At 39.8% G+C, this 26302-nt stretch overlaps 14 protein-coding genes across 14 annotated transcripts; 6 read left to right on the forward strand and 8 right to left on the reverse strand.

The window, feature by feature from the left end:
* Positions 1-257: 257 nt before the first annotated feature.
* On the reverse strand, positions 258-1532 carry RRD1 (peptidylprolyl isomerase RRD1; the record flags this gene model as incomplete). The annotated part of the gene is made up of 1 exon (XM_447085.1): positions 258-1532. One exon carries the CDS (start codon positions 1530-1532, stop codon positions 258-260), a length of 1275 nt encoding a protein of 424 aa, XP_447085.1.
* A 315-nt stretch (positions 1533-1847) lies between these two features.
* IMP21 (Imp21p) lies at positions 1848-2864 on the forward strand (the record flags this gene model as incomplete). Its single annotated transcript, XM_447086.1, has 1 exon — positions 1848-2864. The coding sequence occupies one exon, from the start codon at positions 1848-1850 to the stop codon at positions 2862-2864; it is 1017 nt and encodes a 338-aa protein (XP_447086.1).
* Positions 2865-3839: 975 nt separating this feature from the next.
* On the forward strand, positions 3840-5792 carry GUT2 (glycerol-3-phosphate dehydrogenase; the record flags this gene model as incomplete). Its single annotated transcript, XM_447087.1, has 1 exon — positions 3840-5792. The coding sequence occupies one exon, from the start codon at positions 3840-3842 to the stop codon at positions 5790-5792; it is 1953 nt and encodes a 650-aa protein (XP_447087.1).
* Positions 5793-6360: 568 nt separating this feature from the next.
* On the reverse strand, positions 6361-9606 carry UBP7 (ubiquitin-specific protease UBP7; the record flags this gene model as incomplete). The annotated part of the gene is made up of 1 exon (XM_447088.1): positions 6361-9606. The coding sequence occupies one exon, from the start codon at positions 9604-9606 to the stop codon at positions 6361-6363; it is 3246 nt and encodes a 1081-aa protein (XP_447088.1).
* Positions 9607-9816: 210 nt separating this feature from the next.
* On the reverse strand, positions 9817-10190 carry ATG44 (mitofissin; the record flags this gene model as incomplete). Its single annotated transcript, XM_002999506.1, has 2 exons — positions 9817-10026; positions 10182-10190. The coding sequence occupies 2 exons, from the start codon at positions 10188-10190 to the stop codon at positions 9817-9819; spliced, it is 219 nt and encodes a 72-aa protein (XP_002999552.1).
* A 203-nt stretch (positions 10191-10393) lies between these two features.
* On the forward strand, positions 10394-10936 carry COA1 (Coa1p; the record flags this gene model as incomplete). Its single annotated transcript, XM_447089.1, has 1 exon — positions 10394-10936. The coding sequence occupies one exon, from the start codon at positions 10394-10396 to the stop codon at positions 10934-10936; it is 543 nt and encodes a 180-aa protein (XP_447089.1).
* A 227-nt stretch (positions 10937-11163) lies between these two features.
* Positions 11164-15066, reverse strand: BNR1 (formin BNR1; the record flags this gene model as incomplete). Its single annotated transcript, XM_447090.2, has 1 exon — positions 11164-15066. The coding sequence occupies one exon, from the start codon at positions 15064-15066 to the stop codon at positions 11164-11166; it is 3903 nt and encodes a 1300-aa protein (XP_447090.2).
* A 403-nt stretch (positions 15067-15469) lies between these two features.
* POT1 (acetyl-CoA C-acyltransferase) lies at positions 15470-16699 on the forward strand (the record flags this gene model as incomplete). Its single annotated transcript, XM_447091.1, has 1 exon — positions 15470-16699. The coding sequence occupies one exon, from the start codon at positions 15470-15472 to the stop codon at positions 16697-16699; it is 1230 nt and encodes a 409-aa protein (XP_447091.1).
* A 186-nt stretch (positions 16700-16885) lies between these two features.
* On the reverse strand, positions 16886-17329 carry VPS51 (Vps51p; the record flags this gene model as incomplete). The annotated part of the gene is made up of 1 exon (XM_447092.1): positions 16886-17329. One exon carries the CDS (start codon positions 17327-17329, stop codon positions 16886-16888), a length of 444 nt encoding a protein of 147 aa, XP_447092.1.
* A 522-nt stretch (positions 17330-17851) lies between these two features.
* GVI51_H06721 (nitroreductase family protein) lies at positions 17852-18469 on the forward strand (the record flags this gene model as incomplete). Its single annotated transcript, XM_447093.1, has 1 exon — positions 17852-18469. The coding sequence occupies one exon, from the start codon at positions 17852-17854 to the stop codon at positions 18467-18469; it is 618 nt and encodes a 205-aa protein (XP_447093.1).
* A 259-nt stretch (positions 18470-18728) lies between these two features.
* On the reverse strand, positions 18729-19811 carry ADH6 (NAD(P)-dependent alcohol dehydrogenase; the record flags this gene model as incomplete). The annotated part of the gene is made up of 1 exon (XM_447094.1): positions 18729-19811. The coding sequence occupies one exon, from the start codon at positions 19809-19811 to the stop codon at positions 18729-18731; it is 1083 nt and encodes a 360-aa protein (XP_447094.1).
* A 1251-nt stretch (positions 19812-21062) lies between these two features.
* On the reverse strand, positions 21063-23171 carry ARG81 (Arg81p; the record flags this gene model as incomplete). The annotated part of the gene is made up of 1 exon (XM_447095.1): positions 21063-23171. One exon carries the CDS (start codon positions 23169-23171, stop codon positions 21063-21065), a length of 2109 nt encoding a protein of 702 aa, XP_447095.1.
* Positions 23172-23602: 431 nt separating this feature from the next.
* On the forward strand, positions 23603-24094 carry TAF13 (Taf13p; the record flags this gene model as incomplete). The annotated part of the gene is made up of 1 exon (XM_447096.1): positions 23603-24094. The coding sequence occupies one exon, from the start codon at positions 23603-23605 to the stop codon at positions 24092-24094; it is 492 nt and encodes a 163-aa protein (XP_447096.1).
* A 186-nt stretch (positions 24095-24280) lies between these two features.
* ERO1 (ER oxidoreductin) lies at positions 24281-26164 on the reverse strand (the record flags this gene model as incomplete). The annotated part of the gene is made up of 1 exon (XM_447097.1): positions 24281-26164. The coding sequence occupies one exon, from the start codon at positions 26162-26164 to the stop codon at positions 24281-24283; it is 1884 nt and encodes a 627-aa protein (XP_447097.1).
* Between the last annotated feature and the right edge of the window lie 138 nt (positions 26165-26302).

Consider the following 26302-nt stretch of genomic DNA (forward strand, 5'->3'; position numbering starts at 1 on the left):
TACATTTCGTCGGTGGCCATAGAAACCCAAACCTGATTTACTACCGACAATGCGAACTTACAACAATAGTAACAAAGCGTGCCTGCCTCGCCAAGATGCTGATCCAGTAACTCACATCAAAATGTCCTGATTTGTCTATGCACTGCATCCTGCATTGACAGGTTGCCTTAATGATCAGTCATCGCTGGCATTATTATACTTCTCAAAAGAAGTCACGTGCACAGAGCCTACCACAGCCAAGAGGTAAGACTCTCGAATCACTGACGTGGAGTGTTCATCAACCTGCTAGCATGAGCTTGTGATGTTGTTGAGGATGGCATTCTCGTTTGAACTATACCCATAGAGGTAGGTGGCCCCATACGTCCTTGTCCTGGCCCTGCTGTGGATCTTGTTGACCTCGTTGTAACATTCATGAGACGAGATTCTGGTGTTGATGATCTCATAGTGCCAACACCAGAATCTTGTGGAAGCTGTGGCCGTCTTACAAACGTTTCATTTCCAGGCGACAGAAACCTAGACTCCACAACTCTAGTTCCATCCATATTGGCTTGGGCTTGAGTCTTCAAATCATTAGTTTCATCAATATCTGGCGAATTCTCATAATTTGGTAATGGTTTCCCGTTCTTATAATCAACCCAAGGGTAGAATCCAGTACCAAACCAGAAATGCTGAATCACTGGAAATTTGTTCAAGACCTCATCCTTGTACATCTTCCATAGACCTTTTCTTACTTTAGCCCATGTCCTTACACTTCTTGATATGTCGAACAGCATAGGCGAGTGCTCCCGGAAGGCACCTGACTTCACAGTGAAAACAAAATTTAACGTCTTGCAGAAAATATTGGTCCTGGAGTACTGTTCGACCAATACTGGGTCACTTAGATCATTGGGCTCCATGGCCAATTTCTTGCGGTTGCACCATTGAGAACTACCGAGTATGTATGCCAGGTGAAAATGATCATCCAGACCCCATACACCATGCGACCCTGCAGGTTCCAAGGTATAACTTAGAATTAATCTATGCACCAGAGAGTAGTATCGATCAAATATATAGAGGACTTGATCACCGTCAAAACTTGCACCCAGCATATCCAGTGCGGCCACTGTAGCCAGGAAAGAGAGCTCATGACCTGTTCCGAAATCAAGCCTAGTGGCGGAGCCAAAACTGTTCGCTAGGTAATACCTCAGCTCAACAACGCATTGCAACTCCGATGGAAAATGAGATGAGATCAAATCCTCGAGTAAACCGGGGATCTCACGCTCTATCTTCTCGTGCCAGTCCCTGCATGCCATATTACCGTACCTTCTAGGACCAGGAATCGGAGGTGTCTCGCTCACCAACTGATCCAGTCTATCCAATACTTTCACCACCCCACCAACTACGCCAGATAACTCCAAATCAGCAACATCACGAGACTCCACTAGATCAGTATATTTGACTATGGCTCCCTCCAGTCTGCGTATGGCCTCTGATGACTGAAAGTAGTACGCTCCTTGCGAGTCGTATATCCGCTTCACAGGCTCACTAAACATCGGCCCTCTAATCAAACATATAACCACTTGAAAGGGGCTCAACCAGCACTAACCAAAGCCAACGACACCAAGAGTAACCCGTTGCTCAAGTCAACACTAGTTTATACTTTTGCCTAATTGCTGATGGCGATGAGATGAGCCCTAAAGTCACATGACACAAGTCACTTGCTTTTCCGTCACCGGCAGCCCATTGCGAGTGGATCGGCAAAGGCCAAAAGCTGATCCCTTTCAGCAAGTATAACAGGATGGATGGTGGGTGCATACTAACAGCTCTGCACTCTGTCTCTCAAGTAGTAAGAGCATTAAGCGCGCAAGATGCAGAAGGGTATATTAGTTCCAAGTGGGAGCGAGCGCGGTCCTACGGAGATCCAGTTTGATAGTGAGATTGGAAGAGGGCGTAGTCGTGACAAGCGCACTGGTGGGAATGGAGCTGGGAGGTTGAGTCTGTCGCGGTCGCGGAGCCGGGCGTCTAGTCGTGTACGTGAGGAGGAGTTTCTGAAGTGGACTGTACTGCGGAGGGATCCCAGCATGCGGTTGACGACGTTGAAAAAGAACAAGAAGAGTGGTTCTGGTACCGGAGGTGATGATGATGATGATGATGACGAGGATGACGATGACGAGGATGATGACGATGAGGAAGAGTCTGATGAAGAGCGGGTGAGTGATATTGAGAACGATGCTGAGATCGATGAGGAGTTCCACTTCGATCTGGGGACGAAAGTGCTGCCAAACTTTAGCACCAGCATTAACGATGTTCTTGAGAATAGCAAACCATGGATACAGAAGTATTTATCTACGTTGGATATGGAGAAGGAGAGAGCGGGCGTGAACTTTGAGACCTTGGAGGGCGGATACTCGCGTGCTCTCGAGCTCGTGCGTAAGGGTAAAGGTGCGGAGGCTCACCCTGAGACAAGCAAAAACTATATTCTGTGCACTGACTTGAGCAGTGAGTCTACCTATGCACTCACATATGTGATGGGGTCTTTAGTGTCTAACGGTGACACCTTGTATATAGTACACTGGGATGGTGACAGCACGACCTCGACCAAAGACAGTTTCATCGACAATGCGCTAAGAGTGAAGAAACATGTAAGGCATCTGATGGACTGCGTAAGCGTTATTGTGGACGACCTAGACGTGGTGATCATCTCGCTGACGCATCCATACCCTAAACACTTGCTGAATGAGATGATACACGGTCTTAAACCCGTTACGCTGGCGTGCTCGTTGTCTCTAATACTATCAAGTCTACAGAATTTCGTGTGCTCAGTACCAACACTAGTTATCCGTAAGAAACTGAAGAGATCAAGAAAGAAAGGAATATCTGAGTAGCTTCTCTTTTTTCTTTATGCCACCCCCACCTTCTCATTTACTCTACATACCAAAATATATACATCTACTAAAATTTATTCTATTTGTCCTTGTATTTATCATTTAGCACCGAATATATATCCCGGATCCACGCATTATATCCCGAATGCCGTATGCTCAAGATCCAAATTTATTTTTAAAAGCTGTCCCCACCCAATCATTATACATACCGATCTACATATATGTCTACTTGTCTCCTTCAAACACCACTATCAATACTCTTTAATACTGCTCATTGTGTCTACACAGCATTATCACTCGCTCTGTGACACCAAAAAGGCCCAATCAACTTCGAGTATTCAGAACTCAATTGTTCTTCCTTCTTGGTACAAAAAGCTTAAAAGACACATCCACTGCACTCGGGACCATGCCTCTAAAACCCGGGAACTACATTGCTCATTTGTCTTTATTTCCTTATTCTAATAGAAAGGGTCCCCCCCATCGCCTACCCCCTCCTATTTAGCAGCGTGTTATAGGTGCAACATAGCATATGGATGGCACCCACCCCCGCAATCAATTGTGAGCATTCTTTGTCCTAGGGACAAATTACATAATTTACTTATAGAATATAGGATCTTCATTTTATTCTTATAGGATAAGGGCTCAGTAGTTCCCCATATATCCTATCCATTTTAAGCTTCTTTCTCTTCGCGAAACAATTGACAGCGATATATCCTTCGCATGGGGACTTGTCAAAGCTAGAGGAAAGCTTCACAGCCTTGCATCTTGATAGAATAATACCTTTCGAGTCCCTACAATCCTCTCAGGAAGCAAACAAGGACAAAGGGGGTTGTGTTTTTGGACTTTGGAATTCATATAAATAGGACCAGTTTTTCTTTTCCTTGCAACTCATGGATGAGAAAACAACTCTTGCACTTTTAGATATTATTTACTAACAATTAAACACTCTATCATAGAACTACAACCCTAAATACAATGTTTGCTCGTGTTGCTGCCTCTACAAGGGCACATTCGAGGTTACTGGCCGGTACTGTTGCTGCCGGTGCTACACTAGCAGTTGCTAACCATTATAATAATAACAACAAGTTGATCTCTAACGATGTCAGCCTGATTTCTCCTGTAGAGAAACCAGACGTGAAACTGCCTACAAGAGATGAACTTCTGGATAAACTCTCCAGAACCAACCAGTTCGATGTGCTTATCATCGGTGGTGGTGCCACAGGTACCGGTTGTGCTCTGGACGCTGCCACTAGAGGTCTGAACGTTGCTTTGGTCGAGAAGAATGATTTCGCCTCAGGTACTTCTTCCAAGTCTACCAAAATGGCCCACGGTGGTGTTAGATACTTGGAAAAGGCATTCTGGGAGATGTCTAAGGCCCAATTGGACCTGGTCATCGAGGCCCTGAACGAAAGAGCCCATTTGCTAAACACCGCTCCTCACCTATGTAAGTTGCTACCAATCATCATTCCTGTCTATAACTACTGGCAAGTACCTTACTTCTACGCTGGTTGTAAGATGTACGACCTGTTCGCAGGTTCCCAGAACTTGAAAGGTTCCTACCTGATGTCCAAGAACGCTACCATGGAAGTCGCTCCAATGCTTGACGGCTCCAACTTGAAGGCTGGTTTGGTCTACCACGATGGTTCCTTCAACGATACCAGAATGAACGCTACATTGGCTGTCACCGCTATTGAAAACTCTGCTACTGTTCTAAACTACATGGAAGTTAAACAGCTAGTAAAGGACAAAGACGGTAAAGTTGCTGGTGCTGTTGTCGAGGACAGAGAAACTGGTAAGACCTACAGTGTTCGCGCTAAAGTTGTCGTGAATGCCACTGGTCCATACAGTGATCGACTATTACAAATGGATGCTAACCCTGATGGTCTACCTGATGAAGTCGTCCAAAAGACTGAGCCTATCATTGATGGTAATGCCACAGTCAAATCTATTATGTCCCAAGTCGCCGTTACCAAGCCAAACATGGTTGTCCCATCCGCTGGTGTCCATATTATTTTGCCTTCCTTCTACTGTCCAAAGGAAATGGGTCTGCTAGATGCTAAGACCTCCGACGGTAGAGTTATGTTCTTTTTGCCATGGCAAGGAAAGGTCCTTGCTGGTACCACCGATATCCCATTGAAACAAGTCCCTGAAAACCCAACTGCCACCGAGGCTGATATTCAAGACATCTTGAAGGAGTTGCAACCATACATCAAGTTCCCAGTTAAGAGAGAAGATGTTTTAAGTGCATGGGCTGGTATTAGACCATTGGTCACTGACCCAAGAAAGAAGAGCAAGGCCGATGGAAGTACTCAAGGTTTAGTTAGATCTCATTTCATTTTTACCTCTGACCATGGCTTGGTTACCATTGCCGGTGGTAAGTGGACCACTTACCGTGCTATGGCTGAAGAGACTATCGATGAAGTTGTTAAGAACGGCAAGTTTGACGCTAAGCCATGTATCACTAGAAAGTTGAAGTTGGCTGGTGCCGAAAACTGGGATCCAAATCTACCTGCTCTTTTGGCTCAAAAGTATCACTTGTCTCAAAAGATGTCCCATTACTTGGCTGAAAACTATGGTACTAGAGCTCCTTTGATTTGTGAGATGTTCCATGAAGACCCAGAAAACAGACTTCCATTGCTGCTTGCAGACAAGGAACAAACCCCTGTACTAGGACATGTCGACTTCGACAGTTTCCGTTACCCAATTACCATTGCTGAATTAAAATACGCTATTAAATATGAATATGCCAGAACAGCTCTAGACTTCTTGATGAGAAGAACAAGATTTGCTTTCCTAGATGCTAAGCAAGCTTTGAATGCTGTAGAAGGTACCGTTAGATTGATGGGTGACAGCTTAGGCTGGGATGAACAAAGAAGACAAGATGAAATCAGATACTCTACTGAATTCATTAAAACCTTTGGTGTATGAATTAGAGCCATATTTAAGTCCTAATTTATATTAAAGTTTTCTTCACAGTTTGATTATTTTACAAAAGTTTATGCTAGATTTGGAATTTAGAGTTAGCCAATCAAGTGACCAAAAAAAATCCTTCTAAAAACTCAATATTCTTATTAATTTTAACAAATACTATGACAGTTTTTTTGGTTTCTATTTCAAGACAACTAATTTCTATTCAAGCAAACGAAATATACTAATGAGACATGGAACCTTATTGTAAATATAATTCTCAGATGATAATGACCATACGAAATTAGCTACAAAAAATCAGTAATTGCTATATTCACCTCTTATAATTAATATATATATTCTAGAATTTATTTTATATTCCAAAAAATAATAAAAGCGAATTGATATAAAATTAGACTGGACGCGAACAGGCAGGATATATGACAAATCTGAATTTTGCAAAGCAAAATTCAACTTGCATTTAAATATATTTAGTGTAAGACCTTAATAGTTATACGTGCATGCTAAATTATATGCAAAAAAATATGAAATACTATATCAAATGCAAAACATCAAAAATGATACCTTATCAATCAACTCTCTCATAAAATAGAACGTACACATTCTTACTTGATACCTTGGTTATACCTTTATCTACATTACCATGTGTCTTTTCAGCCTTAACTACTTCATCGTCAAAATAATACCATTTCTGTTCCGTATTACCAAGGTTATGATGAGGATCTTTGTTGACTAATGATGTATAATGCCCACTTATCAAATTACCTGTATGATTCACGATACTGTACAACTTATAGCGCACAATTTCCTCATTTTTCAAAACAATATTCAACACAAGGGGATAGCTCACAACTGCGTCATTTTTCTTCGTGAGATCATAGTAGAAACGAGAAAGATGTATTATCAGGACTTTGGGTAATGAAATAAAATTGATTGTTTTTATCGTGACAAGTTTCTTGCTCTTCATCTTATGCCATTCTTCTATTTCATCTCTCTCCATCTTATCCAATTTTTCTTGCTTGCCTTCATGCTTTTCCAATAAACCCAGCTTTCTGAATGGTGATTTTGAGCGACTAATGGCCTTTCCTGTAGGTAACCCAAAAAACTTTGATTTTTTATGATGATGGGGTGAATTTGGCAAGATTGTCTGTGTACTTGTCCTACTAGTAAATCTAGGCTCTACAGCTTTTGAACCACATTTAGGACAATCCCAAGCATTCTCGCCTGTTAAAACTTCATCACTAGTAAACATATTAATGCAATCCTCCAATTTTACTCTTCCTGATTTATAGAAGGCAGGAGCACTTGGCTTAGGAAGAGCTAAAGAAAGAACATAAAATGTCGAATAATTGACTGATTCGTACCCACACCGTTGACACTGCAAAGCGTTCTCCATTTGCCCTTGAAAAACTCCATCAACAGGGGATAACCCATTTGCTACCACTGTTTTATCAAACCATTTTTTATATTTCTCTTTATCGACCATCATCTTGTCATCATCATATAGAAGTAGGTTTGGGTAATCATTTATAACATTAACTTGGTTCGAGAGTTCATCATGAAGACGATTCAGTATGAATAATAGAAATTCTTGGGTATCTTGTTGATCATCAGGTATGCGTAAATCTGGTCTTAAAAAGTTACAAATCTTTAGGAATCCAGAAGGTACAACAGTACATCCACCATTCATGTACATTTTATTAAAAAGATTTGCAAATGTATTGGAAATTGCTGATTCTTTATTATCGTTGGGTTTCATTTGATATTCTCTATATTTACCAGAAATAAAAAGATTCTTAAGCTCATTAGTTGCAAAAAGACTCTGAAGCATACAATTTATATAACAGGTGTTACCCAAATTTCTTAAGCCTGTGACTGAATATGCCACATAAGGATTGGAATTTTTTTCAATTGTGGGAATAGAAAACTTTCTAGTAAGAGTTTGATTTCTTGGTGAATGCAATGCATGGATGGGTAATTTTGCTGGTGGTCTGATATATTGACTATTATCGCTTGGTGCTGACTCTTCAATTGACTCTAACTTTATTTTCTGCGGTAATGGTGGCGGTGTTTCAGGAGGAATAGGAATTGAAACAGGTACTGGTGGGGGTGGACGTTTCCTTACCATTACAGGAACTGGTGGCGGTTTCCAAGTTGGAACATCAGGAATTTGCGCATTGTTTTGTTCACCTTTATTATTGCTTGGAGCGTATGGGCGATAAAGGTAATCATCAAGCTCAATTTGATATTGACTTACATATGTGTTCATAACCTTCTTCCATTTCTCATAACCACCTAATAGTGCAGTGGGGACAGAAGAAAGATGCTTTCCTGATGTGGTTAACAAGTAGAAAAGTATAAAAGAGTAATCATATTCAAAATTCATGTACGTCTTCATGTCACTGTAATAAACAATATAGTCATATTTCAATCTGCCATTGAACAATGGGTTGTTCAAACGTTGCTCTAAAATTGTATCCTTGTAAATGGGTGAGTTTGCTTCATTATCCCATAAATTCGTTGGATCAATGTTAACCACATTTGGTGCTACAATATGATTAGCCATAGATCTTTTGTTCAGCCTCAAATCTATTAGCAATAATTTATGCCGTTCCTCAGGATTAGAAAGTATAGAAAATAGTTCAGGCGCTGTTATGATGCTCTGCTTTTGCAAACGCTCAAGTCCTTGAATAAAAGCATTTGAACCATCAAAGTAATTTTTGGAATTATTGTTATCGTCATCTATCATATATATTGAGTGGTAAGAATCTTTTCTATGAGTAATCAGTCTATTAGCGTGTAAATCTTCAAAATCTTTACCGCGATATGATACATCATCTCCCTTTGATACTGTTTCATAGTATATGTCATCGCCCAGCGTGTCACCATCCAACCCCATTACAGGTGGGGACAACAGTTCAGTACCCAATGCCAATTTCAATTGGTCGTTTGGATCTAAATCTGGTGCGGTCCATATAGGTGATCCGTGCTCAACATAATATTCTTCGTCACTGTCAGTTGCTGTTCCTGGCAATGACTTGGCTTCATTATGTTGGTCAAACACTGCCTTATCATCAGAGTGCAGCGATAAGGTAGGTATTTCATTATTGGCATTCAATGTAACATCCAAGGATTTCCTGGGTTGGTTAATGTTTGTGATTGGGTTGGATTTAGTTCGAGATTGTTTTTTTTCTAACAACATGTCTGCTTTCATCCCATTGCTTTGATCCCTTTCAACACTAGGAAAACGAGTCTGTTGTTCACTTCTGTGTTCAGGTAATTCATCGTGTAGGGATAACGTAGACATACCTGATGGCGAAGAAATAGAATAAGCACTTCTCCTGGTAATTAAGCGCTTGCCTTGATTCAGCATGTTATCCGCCCCCTTTAGGTTGTTGCCCAGTGGTTTGGAATCATCCACACCCTCGTTATCCTGAAAATTATCACATTGCTCTTGAATCTGAGCCACTTCCTCCTTAACCATAGCTATAACATTAGTCATGTTCAATTGCGACTCATACAGGTGCCGAAGCTCTGTGTACAGACTATAGGACTTGCTCCTAGTCTGAAACTGCATGGACTCTGGCATCACCAAATATATGTAAAAACAACCGGTGATAAACACCCGTACCGCCTTGGACGTATCCACATCTACACAACCCATATAGTCTTCCAGCATGCATTGCGCTTGCTCTAATAAGTCAAGCAGCCTTTGCAACTTCAGTTGCGGGAACTGCGGCCTGATCTCATCCACATATATCTGCTGTATTTGCAGCAACAACTGTCCGCTAAACTCCGGCGTAAAACGGTCCATATGTGCTCTAGCTCAAGCTCTGAGTATAGTCCTAGCTCTTATCTATTAACTGCTATCGTCGCCTGCCTTCTTGATCCAGCTCCTTAACTATGACTTCTTTTATATTCGAAGCTTTTAAGCCCCGGATTTGAAAAGAGCGATGAGCCCTTGAGGGAAAACATCGAATATGGAGTTGTCTTGAGTTTATATACATAAATAGTTTATACAATATTACCTCTTGAAGTAGCTAGATGTGCCGCAAGTAGCAACAGTGTAGTCGTAGGTCGACTCGCCAAATGCCAGGTACTTCTCGAAGTAATCACGGGCCGTGGTGTTTGGGATCAACTCTGTCCTTGGCACAAGGCCGGTGTTCCTCTTGACCGCAGCCAGGCAGGTCGATACCAGGACAAGGTCCACAGATAGGTGCACAGCTTTACCGATCTATATCTTTATTTAGCTACCCGATAGCTTTTTTTCGCACACATACTGTGTTTATGTGGGATATTCTAGTGCAACTATGTCAGGAATGCCATAATAGCGTTAGTAACTTGTTAACGGTCTCTAATTTCCTCTTTGTAATGATGTAGGTAACATACTAGTGTCATGTTGTGACTTGTATACTTGAACTTCCCAACTAAAATCAGCCTCAGAAGAAGTTTTCACCAAGTTTGACCAAGTTTGACCAAATTTGACTATATTTCTTGGAACAGTCGGGCCCCTTGTGAAATAGGCGAATTATAAGACAAAACAAAGCTTTTGTAGGAATAGGAAGCAAGAGGCCTGGGAGAGAAAAGGTATAGGAACAAAGATGATGTCAATGCTACCGAGTCGTATGTTGAGGCAGCGGACAGCGCTTGCCGCTGTGAGAGGTTTGCGCACGGGGAGTAGGGTTATGGTGGAGTTGAAGGATAAGGAGAGACCAATGACTGTCAATGCTGAGTTGCCTGATCCTATGGCTGGACGCCGTAAGCGTATTGCAGCATTTGCTGCGTTTTCTTTAGCAACTGGTAGTGCCCTGGCTGTGATATTCAACTATGAGAAAACAGAGTCGGCGATTGTTTCGAACACGATGTACTATATGCGTAGGTCTGGCCAGACAATCGACGCTTTGGGTGAGAACATCGAATTTGCCGGTGTGATTCCATGGGTCTGGGGTGAACTGAACCCAGTGGCCGGTAAGATCAATATAACTTTCTCTGTCAAGGGTAAGAAAGGCGTCACTGGTATCGTTAAACTTGTAGCTGACAGAGAGAACCGCCGTGAAGAATTTAGAATCCACGAATGGAGTCTGACTGTCCCAGATAAAAAGATAGACCTTTTAGCTGAGAATCCACATTCCTCATTTGATTAAATTACGACAGCGCACATCAACAGTAATTTTGATGAATTATTCGACCTGTAAATAACTGAAATAAAGCATTACTCCCATAGCCGGTTCCGTAATGCAAATGGTTTGGATGTCTATAATATTATCTATATCTATATGCTTTTAGTAGAAATAAAATTACAATAAAAGACCAATACACACATTGAAATGTCATCGTCAATTACGCCAACCAGCGGCGTATGTTAGACGCTCTAGATATTTTGTATATCACTCAATAGTGCTTGAGTTCTCTCTAATAATGGTTCCCCAGCTCTCTTTTCATTTAAGACAGCCTTAGTACTACGGCGACGCCTTAACGGAGCAGGGTGTTGTTTTTTTGCATCACGCAGCTTTGTTATTAAATCATCAACTGCGTTGATTTCATCATCGGAATGCTCTTGCTCTTCGATTTTCTTATTTCTCTGTTCAAGCAAATGCTTTCTTTGTTCGTAAAGTCTAGTTACTTCTTCCCTTTCTATATTCTCCTTTGCACATTTTTTAAAAACCATCGCAAATTCAACAAAATAGTTGAAGAAATTATTTTTACTTTCTTTGTCCATGGGTTCTTCACCATAGTATTTCATCAATCTATTCAAACTACGCTTAGTCAACTCATGTTGATTAATCAAGAGCTCACTCTTCGATTTGGCTCTATTAATCTTGTACCTCATTTTAGTGAATATCGCATCCTTAGGATGAAGCTTAGTGGGATCCGATAATTTACCCTGAGTCAAAGAATACACTACAGAGCCTACTTTCTCCGCAAATTCTTCACATTCGAGTTCAACATGTTCCAACGTAACTTTCCCTAAATCTTCCACCTTTGCTATGTCTTCAGTGAAGGTATAAACATCAGGAAAACTCTCCCTAACTACCCTTTCGACAAAATGTAGAAAGGAGATATTTTTCTCACTACTCGACTTCACAAAGGATAACTTAGGTAAGGAATTTAATTTGATACCAGTTACACTTCCTTTGTTCATGTAATTCCCAATTTCTCTAATAATCAATAAAAGCTTCTTTATACGTGTTGAATCGTATAATCGTTGAATTGCTTCATCTATCTTTTCTAGTTTGTACATCAAATCGAAATAGTCTCTTTCATAGGTGGTTAAAACAAGCAAACAATGAGATCTTGCAGACCAATAAGATCTAAGGTTGTAGAAAAGCTCTAAATAAATATGATCTGCACGTTCTAGTTCTCGTGGATCCTTCTCTGGTGAATCATCTGTGAGATAGTTAGTACTATAAGGAGCAAATTTCCTCTCTAAACCACTTGGAATTTGGGTTAAATCTTCCTTGGTAAAAAATCCCAATACACTAACATTTTGGATAAGATCATCTTCACACTTTAACACTTTTGTCACAAACTCTTCAACAGACAATTGGGAATACATATGAAGATTAATTCCAAATTGCTGGGCGATATCACGAGTCAGAAAACTTATTTTTGTGGGTTTGTTCTCATTTTCAGCAAGGACTTTGGTTTTCTTTACAGGCTCAAGGATCTTAAAGTACTTTTCAATTTGAGAAAATACACCTTCATCCTTCAAATGATCGAGCGGTATTCCTGAGACATCCTCCCACAACGTTCCTCCTACATCATCAACCTTTTCCCAATGAATTTGCTTCAAACGAATAGTAGATTTTGGAGTACTGGATGGAACATTAAAATTTGAGGGAAGGGGTGGTGGTGGTGGTGGAGCAACCACCACATCACCACTTGCTTCATCACTAGTATCTGCTGAGGCTTTATTTTTTGTCAAATTTGGCGGTAATGGAGGTGGGGGAGGTGGAGGTGGCAGATTGTCATTCGTGACTCCAATTTTCGTTGAAGCATCTTCATTTTTTTTGATATCAATATTAGTCAAAATACCAGGGAACTCCATTATAGGACTATCAGGAATTGTTGGACCATCTTTATCATCATTGCTACTAGTAACAGACAGTTTGGAACCCCCACCTAATTTCAAAAATGGAGGAACAGGTGGAGGTGGAAGACCTGCTATTTGAACATTTCCGTGTTCAGGTTGTATTGATGGTTGATCGAATTCAGTAGAGACAACTGAATCAACAGACGTATTCATATTAAGAGTCATTACACTATTCTGTGGTAAAATATATGGCTTTCCATTACTAGCTGCCCCGTTAAATTCTTGCTTCGCAATGTCTGAAGAGATGTCACTGCTATATTGGGCACTTTTTAATAAATACTGTCCATGCTTGACATCACCTTGCTGAGATTTTATACCTGTATTGAACACGTTTTGAGGATATCCTTTTCCAGTGTCAAATGTAGTTAAAGAAGATCCTTTACCATTCTCATTATAGACCATATTAAGTCCTGGTTTGTACCCACTAATGTTCTCTTTTTGATTATGGAAGTCCTCATTTGACTGCACAACAGACACTAAGGATCGGAAACCTTTACTTTTATATATCATCTTTGCACTTGATGTCGAAAAGGATCTTTGATTAACTTTACCTGAATTAACATTTTCAAATATCTTTCCTCCACTGATGCTTCTGGTATCTTTTGGAGCCATTCGCTGATGTACCAGTAATTGATCATATTTTTTCTGTTTTTCTCTTAACTGGCCTTTGAGCTGATTGATTAATCTAATGGATGATTCATTCTCTATAGTTTTTTCCTCCAGCATATGCTCTGCTTGTTTTAGTTGCTGTATTATGGTCCTTTTATCCATATGGGCCTCATTTTCAAGCTCTGCAATATGAGAGTTCAATTCCGTGATATTTTTTTCCAACGTCTTTATCTCCACCATAGCTCTTCTAGTTAGATCCTCACTTTGTAAATTATCTACAAGAGTTGTGATTGCATCTTTGAAAAAATAGTCAGGGTTTTCCAATGAATCTTCTACAGTGAGAACTTTATTCAAATACGGTACCAATAACGCTATCAATTTCAGAAATTTGATACATTCATTAAGTTTTTTCGTGTGAATAACTTGGAATACCAGTGTGAATAAATTTCCTAAACCAGATTCAAGCGCAGTGTTCTTTGTTTGTATAACTAGATCAGTTAATACCTGTGAGTACGAAACATCTTCCAAGATCGAAGGAACACAAGAGTTTCTAGTCATTATTTCCAGCTTCACATCTCTGTATTTCTTTATCTGGGTGGATGTATTTTCATCATCAAGGTTTTCTATCAATGTAATAAGTGGTGTAAACTTCTCCACATTTTCGAAACTCGCGATGATCGCAGATTTCTTTTCAAAAGATTGGTATCCTTCAATAATGGAATTAACCATGAACATGAATAAGGTACAATATTCAACCAGAATTTTAGTAGGGTTTATCAGCGAGGAACTGGACTCGTAATGTTGCAACTCGTCGCAATTACATAAAGTTGAATCCATCCATTCATCCATGTAAGGTTCAAATGTCTCATATATAACTTGAAAGCCACGATCCATATCCAAATAGGACAAAAGCAATAAGACTTCCATAGCCTGGCACTTGTTCTTCACGAAGTTTATACTAAATTCCAAATCAGTGGTGACTATGTCGCGCAAGTAAGTGACCAGCACATCGTTCTTCAACACAAGCAGCCGCCCTTCACTGGAGTTCATTATGGTCTTGATACACCGCAGATGGATATACAAGAACTTCGAATTGTGACCGTGCATCTGCTCAAGGTCTAGGATCACTGTCACTAGTGGCTCGAGAAGAGCGGTAACATAATCGTAATATACGAACACCTCTCGAAGCCTGCTCTGTCGCAGTAGTTTCTCTAAATTGTACAGAAACCGCAGCACTGTTTCTCCACCAGACTCACTCGCCAGCACTGTGTCTTTAACGCTCTCAAGCTTCTGCAATATCCCGCTGATCTCTTCATCTGCCTCCGCCTGGCCACCCGCATCCACTGGCCCATTCAACGTCCCACCAACATTATCACTAGATTTACCCGCTCCCTGATGGCTAGTCTCAAGACCATGCACTTTGCATATGAACTCCCACCGCTTCGAGCACGGCCCGCGTCGCAGCTCGTCCACAAGCTCCTCCCCCCAGTAGTACCCGCCATCCCGGATCAACTCCTCGAACAGCCGGTCAACAGCCTCGCCATCAGCAGGCATCGCCCGCGCATCCAGCATCAGTCGCACCATCTGTAACGTGAATTCCCTCGCTTATCCAAGAAGATCACCACACGCTAGACACTGGACATAGATTTAGACAGAGCCACGAGAGCCCACTTCCTTTTAACATTCAAAGTTCCAAAAATTCGTGTCTTTGTGGAAAAGCGGATCAAGAAAAATAAACTCCGACGGGGCCAACCCTAAAAACCTCATCGCTCAGTGTGGGGAAAGCATGGAAGTCATCGCAATTGGAGTAATAGAGGTTGGGGGGGCCACCGCTGGGAAAAGTATATAAACGCTGGTCTTGTGAGCTTGTACCAACCCGAAATGTCTTGTTGAGAAGGGAGCAAACTTTAAGTTCACTACAGTAGCTTAAGGGAGATATTATAAAAGTTTAGAAAAAATAACATAACAGGAAATAATGGCTGAGAGGTTAAAGAACATTGGAAGTCACTTGCTTGGTGGCAGTCAGGGTCCTAGTGTCAAGGAGCAACATCCGGACGATGTTGTTATTGTTGCTGCTAACAGGTCTGCTATTGCGAAGGGGTTTAAAGGTAGTTTCAAGGACGTCAACACTGACTATCTGCTCACTGTGTTTTTGAAAGAGTTCATCGACACGTTCCCTCCACAGTTGAGGGACAACTTGGACTTGATTGGGGAAGTTACATGTGGTAATGTGTTGAATCCTGGTGCTGGTGCGACTGAACATAGAGGTGCTATGTTGGCAGCAGGTCTGCCTTACACCACGCCCTTCATGGCTTTGAACAGACAGTGCTCCTCGGGTCTTACTGCTGTGAACGATATTGCAAACAAGATCAAGGCTGGCCAGATTGATGTCGGTCTCGCCGCTGGTGTCGAGTCGATGACCCAGAACTACGCTTCTTCTAACCCACTGGGCCGTATCTCTGACGAGTTGAAGTCCGACAAGAACGCACGTAAGTGTCTAATCCCTATGGGTATCACTAACGAAAATATAGCCAAGGGGTTTGAGATCACTAGGGAAATGCAGGACGAGTTCGCTGCAGCTTCTTACCAAAAGGCCTCCAACGCCGTTCAGTCCGGTGTCTTCAAGGATGAAATCTTGCCCATCACTCTACCAGACGGCAAAGTTGTAGACGTCGATGAGGGTCCTAGAGCAAATGTCACTGCCAAATCATTAGGCGGACTAAAGCCAGCTTTCATCAAAGAAACCGGTACCACTACTGCTGGTAATGCCTCTCAAGTGTCAGATGGTGTTGCTGGTGTTCTATTGGCGCGTAGATCGGTGGCTAACAAACTAAAACTACCAATTCTAGGTCGCTATGTTGCATTCCAATCTGTAGGTGTGCCACCTGAGATCATGGGTGTCGGCCCGGCCTACGCCATCCCAAGAGTACTACAAGATGTTGGAATTACTGTTGATGATGTTGATGTTTTCGAAATTAACGAAGCATTTGCAGCCCAGGCACTATACTGTATAAACAAGTTGGGAATCAACTTGAAGAAAGTTAATCCTCGTGGTGGTGCAATTGCATTGGGTCATCCACTAGGTTGCACAGGTGCCAGACAAATTGCCACAATACTACGTGAACTAGAAAAGGGACAAGTCGGTGTTGTAAGCATGTGTATTGGTACAGGTATGGGTGCCGCAGCGGTCTTTGTCAAGGAATGATCAGTAACACCGACCATCAAGAAAACCTGAAGATAAACCTTAACAGCACAATTTTTTACTAAATTGTACTCGACGCTATGTTTATATTATTTCATTCATTAATATTCTATTGTTACATAAATGTCTATATTCCATTTCTTTCCAAATTAAAGATTTGATGAAAACTTTATTTTTATTACACACTCTTTATGCACTTCGAAGGGATTCCTCCACTGCTTTCTTCAATGAATCCATGGATTGCTGAAGTTTATCGCCACTGAGTTCCTTAAGCTTGTCATTAACCTTTACGAGATCATAGTAGTTCTCATAAATAGTATTCTTTATGGAACTATTTGTCGCCGTCTCCTTCCCCAGCAGTGTATTATGAGTCGCAACTAATTCTTTCAATGTTTGCTCATTTATAGGTCTGTCAACGTTCGGCTGCGAGTCAGAATCTTCTAACACTTCCTTGACAACTTCCTCATTACCTGTGTCAGTCTGCAGAGTATTATTATCTTGTTCATGCACTTCGCCTGTTACTGGCTCATCTGTCTTAGTAGCTCCATCTTCTAAGTGGTAATACTCCTTCAACAGAGACCTCTTGTTCTTCCCCACACGAAGCGACTTCTTGTGACTTATCTGTTCAGCCATATTCCACGTCAATATGTTTCCTTTACTATATTTCAATGTATTCAAAACTTGTCTGGTGTGACTCCAGCTACGTCTGTTTATATGGTGGATGTTTCCGGGGAAAGCACTTATTATCTGACGAAGTGCCCTGTGTCACTTTAAAGAACTATGGCAGAGCTGGACGAATGGAAAGGAGAAAGCTTGAAACAACTCCGATCAGCGATGTTCCCAGCCCCATTGTGAATCGAACTCTGTTTGCAACATTTATTCCCGCAACTTGTCTGTTGCTTTGTTGATGCTTACTATTACTTAGCAAGGGAAGCTTCGAGGATTTACCGAACTGGCCTATAGTTTTAACAAAATTAAATAAGCCAAAGAAAGGCAAATACAACAGACTACACGTTTGTAGAAAGAACGTGGCCGTTATGTTCCACATTCTGAGTCATCAAATTTGTATAGCCAAGATTGTGACTTAGGAACACCTGAAAGCCTCTTGTTTTAACACTGAAACGATTGACAAAAGCACACACAACTGAAAAGAAAATGACCAAGCATTCACCTACTTCACATGAGGCTTCCGCATCGAACCCAGTCTTAGAGGCGATTGTGGCCCGCCGTAGTATTCACTACTTGAAGCCAGAGCTACCAGAAGGTGTTACCTTCGATGACATATACCACATTGTCCAAGAATGTGTGAAACATACACCAACGTCGTTCAACTCACAAGTTAACAGGGCATTCATAGTGCGTGGGGCCTTACATTACAAGATCTGGGACCAAGTTGTTAATAAGATCAAGGAACCGGAGTACAGAGCTAGGCCATTGAGAATAAGAGATGGTGCTTACGGTTCTATCTTCTTCTATGTAGATGAAAACGTTACTGAGAGAAACAAAGTTGAACATCCCGAATGGGCACCTGTGTGCGAAGCGTACGCAGATCAGGCTATGGGAGCAGCCTCGATTGCTGCATGGACTGTGATGCATAACATGGGTATTGGTTGTAATATGCAACACTATGGTAAGTATATGCATGATCCTAATGTGCTACCAGAAGACATACCATCTCATTGGACTATGAAATGCCAGCTGGTATTTGGCGTTCCTGATAAGGACCCTAATGAAAAGAAATTCATTGAAAACATAGTCAAAGTGTATGAGTAAGTAGGATAGACACTAGTAGATACTTACACATTTTCCATTAGATGTAATAAGAAGATAATATAGAAAAGAATTTTGTAGGAATATTATTGTTTTTGGTTTTAAATACACAAGCTTTACAGACTAGTGATATATTTCCTTAAGGAACTTACATTCCTCCATGAATCTATGAACTATGGTCGTTGGGTAATTCTCATTGTATTTATTATAGGAAAACCCAAACATTAATGCTATAATTTTAATGCGTAGCTGGAAGAATTGTTTAGTTACCAAACTCCTTGTCAAAGTCGACCAGAGTGAATCTATACTTAACATCACCCTTGTCCATCCTTTCGAAAGCTTCCTTCACACCAGCTTCACCAACTGGCAAAGTTTCAACCCAGATCTTGATATCCTTCTCAGAAACCAATTTTAGCAACTGCTCAATTTCCTTAATTGAACCCAAAGCACTGTTAGCGATGGAAACACCTAGCAAACCAAATGGCTTCATTGTCAAAGTTTGATCTTCGTCTGGAATAGAAATAGAGACAATTCTACCACCAACCTTCATAGCCTTTGGCATGACATCGAAGTCAACATCAGTTAAAGATGAAGCGCAGACGACAATTAAATCGAAAGTGTCAAAGTACTTTTCACCCCAGTTTGGTTCTTCCTTGGTGGCAATGTAGTGGTCAGCTCCTAACTTCAAGGAATCTTCCTTCTTAGCGTTAGAACGAGAAATAGCGTAAACTTCAGCGCCCATGGCCTTAGCAAATAATAGACCCATGTGACCAATACCACCGATACCGACGATACCGACCTTCTTACCTGGACCACAACCGTTTCTTAGCAATGGAGAGTAAACAGTAATACCACCACATAGCAATGGAGCAGCCAAATGGTCTGGAATGTTTTCTGGAATCTTAACAGCAAAATGCTCATGGACTCTGACATAGTTGGCATAACCACCTTGAGAGACGTAGCCGTCTTCATATGGTTGAGAGTATGTAGTGACGAACTTGGGACAGTATGGTTCGTTGTCATTCTTACAACGGTCACATTCCAAACAAGAGAAGACTTGAGCACCAACACCAACACGGTCACCAACCTTCAAACCAGTGTTACACTTTGGGCCAATCTTGACGACCTTACCAATGATTTCATGACCGACAACCAATGGAGTTTGCTTCTTACCCCAGTTACCGGCGGCACAGTGGATGTCACTACCACAAACACCACAAGCATCAATTTTGATGTCGATATCGTGGTCGTAGAATGGCTTGGCTGGGAATTCAACCTTTTTTGGGTTCTTCCAGTCCTTGTGATCTAGAACAGCGATACCTTGAAACTTATCTTCAGAGCTCATTATTATTTTGGTTTTTATATTAGCGTGTATTAGTTTTTGATTACTTGAGATATATGAACAAGTTGTTGTTATTTGACATGAAAGACATTAAAGGGAGAAAATGTGCCCAATTTATATATGTTATGAAGATAGATGATTCCCTGAATTTTTCATACAGCAGAGAAGTTGCAACAACTGCATCAGTTGTAAGCTTGATTTTTCGATGTGGTTCTTTGAAGTTGCTTTTTCACTTTGTACTGATTTTGCCATCTAATTCGATTAATTCAACCTGCTTTAGCCAAGCATTGCACGGGATTCTCAACAACAACAATGATATTCAGACCTCCCCCTTAGTGAACCAATTCATAGCTGTAACTATTACGTATAGTCTCCATCAAAAGAAGCCTATACATATGCTCGAGGTAAATATAGAATATGCATAGAACGTTCTATGCATTTTTTTCAAGAATTGAAAAAAAAAAGAAATGAGGATATTCAATGTTCAAATGGGATGAACGTATCTGTTGTAGTCGAAGAAATAAACGTGCAACAGGGCTTTTTGTTTTTCTCATTGATTCTTTCCGTTTGATTCCTTTGAAAACTTCAATAGTCGCAGAAAAAAGCGGGGAAGGAGTGGCAATAGTTATTAACTATTGTAGATATCTTTCCGTCAATTAACTTCCACGAGATTCTTGTGATCAAGATCTACACTTTCGGCCCGAGAACGGAACGGAAGCCAAAAAAAGCAATTAATGCTATTTCATTAATCTTTTCAACAAACCCTCGTACAACCTCAGTATCATTTGCCCTGGATTTTCTGATAAATCATGACAGCAAAAAAGCAATTTAAGAAAGCTCTGTACGGAATGGTCTGTTGAATCTATAATTCATTTTCCAGAATATAGATAGAGGGGGAAACCCTTTTCGCAGAAAACATCGTAGTAAAGAAATATTTTAGTAATATCAGAGGAATCCTAATTCTAATACTTTGATTCCTAAGAAATGTACGTACATGTATATTTTTAGAGTGGTTAGTAAGAATTCGTTATGTAATATCGTCACGTATGACTGTTTACTTGGTACATAACCGAGGATAGTTTGGTAGCTTTTAAAGCTGATACTGAACGAGGTTAATGCAATAATTCTGCTACAATAACCTTAAATAGATATTGTTAGTCTAAATATGAGATATTCCATTATGTAACAGAAAGAGGCTAAGTGCCTTTAATCACTTAAACACATTTTATTATCTGATTTGCTATTGGAGAGAAATCACGTTAACATGATATTCATTTCCCAATCGCGTGAAACTGAAAGCCAATCATCACCAAGCTCATTGTTGTCTCTTCTTCTCCAAACTTCGAACATAATTTGAATTGCACCACGATAAGAACCGGCACCTGTTAATGATACAGTGTCAAACCAAGTTTTGAACTCACTTTGAACTTCGGGGTCAGAACATAAACAACCGGCGATAAAACCTTGCCAAATGAGAGGAATCAGTTTAATACCTTCTTTGCCCGCACTGCTGTCTTTCAAGAATTCAATTTGCTGCAAATGGTAAATTACTTTCCAAACCTCAACATTCAAAGACTCATAATCCTGATTCTTTATGAAATTATAATAGTAGACGCACAATCCATAGTAAAAACTCATAGTATGATGGTAGATACCTTCAATTGTAGGACTGAGGAAATTTCTGCCGGTGCTGTCGAAGAAATCCCATTCACTTTTCCAGTTTGATAACTTGTCCTCAAATTCTCTTGTCTTCATGAAAAATTCTGTAGGTAACTCAATTCCTTCACTTTTCTTCTTGTGGTAAAAATAATATCGAGTCAATGAGACACAATCATAGAATAACAATACCAATGAATTCGGTAAGGCATTTAGGGCATCTGCACCAAGTGTATTCATTTTAGTCGACCCGTAGTGATCTGTAAATATAGTCTTAATATCATTTTCGTAAGTTTCTCTTAGATATTTGTAAGGAATAATATCAGGGTTGTGAAAGTCTAGTGATGGTTCTGAAGTTATTGTTTCCATTGCTGTACTATTTTGCATCAGTTTTAAAAACGCATAAATTGTGTATAAACTCTTAATCTTCTTAGAGACAACTACCCTTTTCTTGTTCTTGGAAATCAGTTGTTCACAGATCCTTAAATAGTTATCACAGTCAACCATTGTACCCCAAACAATGTCAATAGAGTTCATTGTTAGAATAGCGATAAGCATGTCACAGAAATGTTTATTGTAATCCTCTGCGATATCGTCATCTTCAAGAATATCACGATATTCTTCATATTCTTCTTCCTGTTCTAGGGCTAAGTTCAAGAAATGGGAAGCTCTGGTTCTCAACTCCACTGCCAGGTTAAGATAGAAATCTGTGGATACAGGATCATATTTCAGTAAATCTTTTAGGTTAAAACAAGAAACAGACAAACAGCCATTTAAAAGCGATATTCTAGCATAGTTTTGAGAATTTGGAAATGCAATAAGTTCGCCTAAAGCTGCGATAGCTCTAGGAAAATAAATTTTGGCCCATGGGTTTTTATTTTTATTGGGAATAGGTGCAATGGTCATCAAATCAGGAACTTTCTCTAAGTAATGTGTCAATAAAAATCTAACATTATTGTGAACTATAGAACATGATTCCGTTGATAAAGAAACCAGATGGCTGTGATCGTGAATAAAATCAGGTTGTAAGAGCTCCATAGGCAAAGGGGACATAAATGCAGGATTACCATCAAATGTTAGCCCTAACGTATCCGGGATCATCATTGGTGAGGTGGGTGATAATGAAATTGGTGTGGTCATTGTTGATGTTGCCACTGATGGGGCTAGTCTAGGCTTTTTCATCAATGGCTCATTATTAATATGATTATTGCTATTATTGCTATTAAGTTCATTTGCAATCTTTTTCTGTACTGGCCGCTTATCAGTTTTACCTCTTTTTGCAGCAATGATTGCTTCTCTCTCAATTGCTCTAAAGACACCAAATTTTTTTATTATCCATGTTTTGTTATTGGCGATTTTATCCTCCGGTGGTGCATGTAGTTCTGACAGTTCTTCATCCATATCTTCATGGTATTCGTATTCTTCTTCGTATCGTACTCTTTCCACATTCCTTCTTAGATTTGTTGATGTCTCAACATCATCACCTTCAGTCGTAGTGATAGATTCATTGGATGGCATAGGCACACCATACAGATCAAAGTGTAGTAACGGCGACCAACGTAGCTTGATTTTGTAACCACCACATTGAACTTTTGATCTTCGGCATCGAAGACAACTTGGCCGCACCAGATCACATTTAACTTTCCTAGCTCTGCATGTCCAGCATCCAGAGTAGGTCTTTACCGACCGAGTAGATTTCTTGTCCATAACGCAACAATAGAGACTATTAATATTCTGTACTAAATAATATCAGAAGTCTAACGATATATTGCTGATATGATGCCAGTTCTTATTACTTGATTAATTGTTGTATTTGATGGCTAAGAACTACCAAAAATGTGTGACAATAGGAAAAAAACGGATAATATTAACCACAATATGATAGTAAGCTTCACTAACCTATGATTATGGCAGTCTATGAGGTATTGAAATAACAGTTTTTATCAGTTATGTATGATATTGGCTTTTCATTGCCAATATTCCAATGTAATTCTTACAAATTTAGTTTTGTTTTTGAAAAAATGTTTGAAAACCCTGATGGGCTGATAAAAAGCGATGAGCTTAAGGCAGAATAATCCTCGAAAACAATACCTATTGGCCAAAGTCAAATAGGAAGCCAGAAGTTACAAAGCAACACAATGTCTCGCAGACGGTTGAAGAAGACAAATCTTTTTCACAAAGATATTAACTCTTTACTGTACGCATACGGTGACGTCGCGCAACCATTAAACAAAACTGTTCAATGCCTGGACGAGCTGGTCTCTTCTTATCTGGTTGACATATGTGCTGAGGCTGCGCATGTTGCTAATTCCTCCAGTAGAAATAAGATACGGCTTGAGGATTTCAAATTTGTTTTGAGAAAGGATCCCATTAAATTAGCTAGAGCAGAAGAATTAATATCGACCAATGCATTGATTACCGAAGCTAAGAAGCAATTCAATGAGAATGAAAATCAAAATCTAAAGAGATATAAAGAGGATGAAGACGATGATGATGATGAAGACGACGATGAAGACGACGATGAAGATTCCAAGCCAAAAGAAGCGCCGGTAACTGTCGAGACTCAAGAGTCCACTGTGCCGGTCAAAGAGAAGAAAAAGAGAACCAAGAAAGCTAAAGTAAAGTCTTGAAGGTGTATTCAACATCTAGCGGTATTTGTATATTAACATTAAATAATATCTGAAAATAATATGGTTTTTACCAATTTATCCTTTTAAGACTTGGTTGTCTAAATCTATATACCAAAATAAAAAACTAAAATACAAACTTTTATACGCTAAAGAAACACAACAATAAAAGCACACAAAGAGATAAAATCATTGGAAGTCCAAATCATAAATGATTTCTTCACCAGGTTCCTCACTGACATAGTTAGCTACACCAACAAAGTTGTTCCACAATTTGTTCACCGTTACTATCGTCAATCTCCACAGGTTCCTTGGAAGATCTATATAACTTCTCAATATGAACTTGATGGCTTCCATAACATTGTGAGTTTCCGTATGCCAGGCATTGATCCAGATATCTAAGGTGCCATTACTTTTCTTTTTAGTTAATTTTTTCTTTCTAATGGGCATTTTAAGGTCAGCAAATGCCTCTTGCTCATTTAACTTATCTTCTAGTTTGTTTTCCTCGATATTCTCATTGTTTTCGGAAAGCTTAGCTGTAAGAAATTCATCATTATCGGATAAAGATGATTTGGTTGTATTTTTAACCTCTTCTACAGCGTCCTTCACTAGTGAAGTCATAGATTCCTCTGAAGGATCTGATATACTTTCGCTATTTTGAGCACTGTTATTATATTCTTTGTTATTGGACACACTATCATTGATAGTACTCCAACCTTTCTTCATTTTCTCCAATATTTTGAAGAAATTGTTTTGGAAAAAGTTGGTATAAGAATCACCACCTTCCCTTCTCTTGTATAACTTTTCGAAATTGTTGATATATTCAACAGATTCAGATAATTTATCAAAAGTATTGAACAGAGCAATTAATTCATATTTCGTTAACTTATCGACGAACTTTTGCTTAGATGACTCATCAGCTTCATCAAGGTCAAACAAAATCTTCAAACTAGTGGCCATACCTGTAGTTTGGACTTTACCCCATAACTTACATCTATCACAATGGACACAATCCATGATTTTAGTAACATTTTTGAAGCGAGCTCTAAATTCATTCTTTAGTGATGAACTTAGATCATTTTGGAACAACAAATCTTCATTGAATATTGAGCTATCCAATTTGGAGACAATGCTCAATATTTTAGACTTGACAGGATCGTCATAGTCGTTACAGAATTCTATTCTGGACAGATATGGTTTGATCTTCCACAATGACTTAGCTATAACTGCATAATTGAAGTAGATGTTGGTCACACGATCTGGAAAGTTACCTACTCTTAGCATAAATAAGTCTAGATTAGGTTCCCATTTACCATTTTCTGTATTCAAATGGTCATTTGATAGATGTGTACCAATCGATGCATGTAGACCAGAGACAAACCTAAAGAATACATCTCTAGCCATACTAACTTCATCTTGAGAAGCTTTGCCAGATTTCACCAAGTCCTTACCCAATGGGGAGCAGTTCTCCCCATATATACTGGTCCAAATTTGAGAGGACTGTTGACCACCATAGCCGGTAAATCTTTCTGGGTTTTTAGTTAGATCAACTAATACAGCATTCTCTCCACTAAAGTCATTTATATCACAGTAATTATTATCATCCACATCTAGCAAAGGCTTGGGTTTTGATTGTTGTTGACTTTCTGCACATAGATCATCCAAAAATGTCCATTCTTTCTCATCAGACCCCGATGCGTCTTGAGCCTCATCTAGACCACCAAGAACTTCTGGCTGCCATATTTCAGGCAAACTGTCCCAATCTGTCACCACATCGACCATACAGTCCCGGCTGAAACATAAACCATCGTTGTTGTCCCAGAATGTGCATTGCTTATCAGGATCTATCTTGAAATACTTGAAGAAATCGGTTCGTACTAATGATACCAGATTTTTTCTTATACTCTTGTTGATGACATTTAACTCGGTAAATGTTACATTACAACTGGGACTGATCATCAAATCTTTGTCCATGGCACAGAAATGGTTTTCTGTGGTCCAATTTGTCTGATTATTGGTTGAGTTTCCTTCACCAGCAACAATGCCTGCCAGTAGTAAATATGACAATTTCATCGTAGATACTCTGTTGCTTCCTCTATAACGAAATTCACCTCTTTAATGTAATCTAATTATGATATGGTATTATTTTTCGAGCCCTCCACTGAGATTTATATATACAATGCAAAGATAGAAATCAAATTAAACTTTACT

The sequence above is a fragment of the Nakaseomyces glabratus genome, chromosome H, assembly GCF_010111755.1.
Source record: "Nakaseomyces glabratus chromosome H, complete sequence".
Classification (NCBI taxonomy): Eukaryota; Fungi; Ascomycota; class Saccharomycetes; order Saccharomycetales; family Saccharomycetaceae; genus Nakaseomyces; species Nakaseomyces glabratus.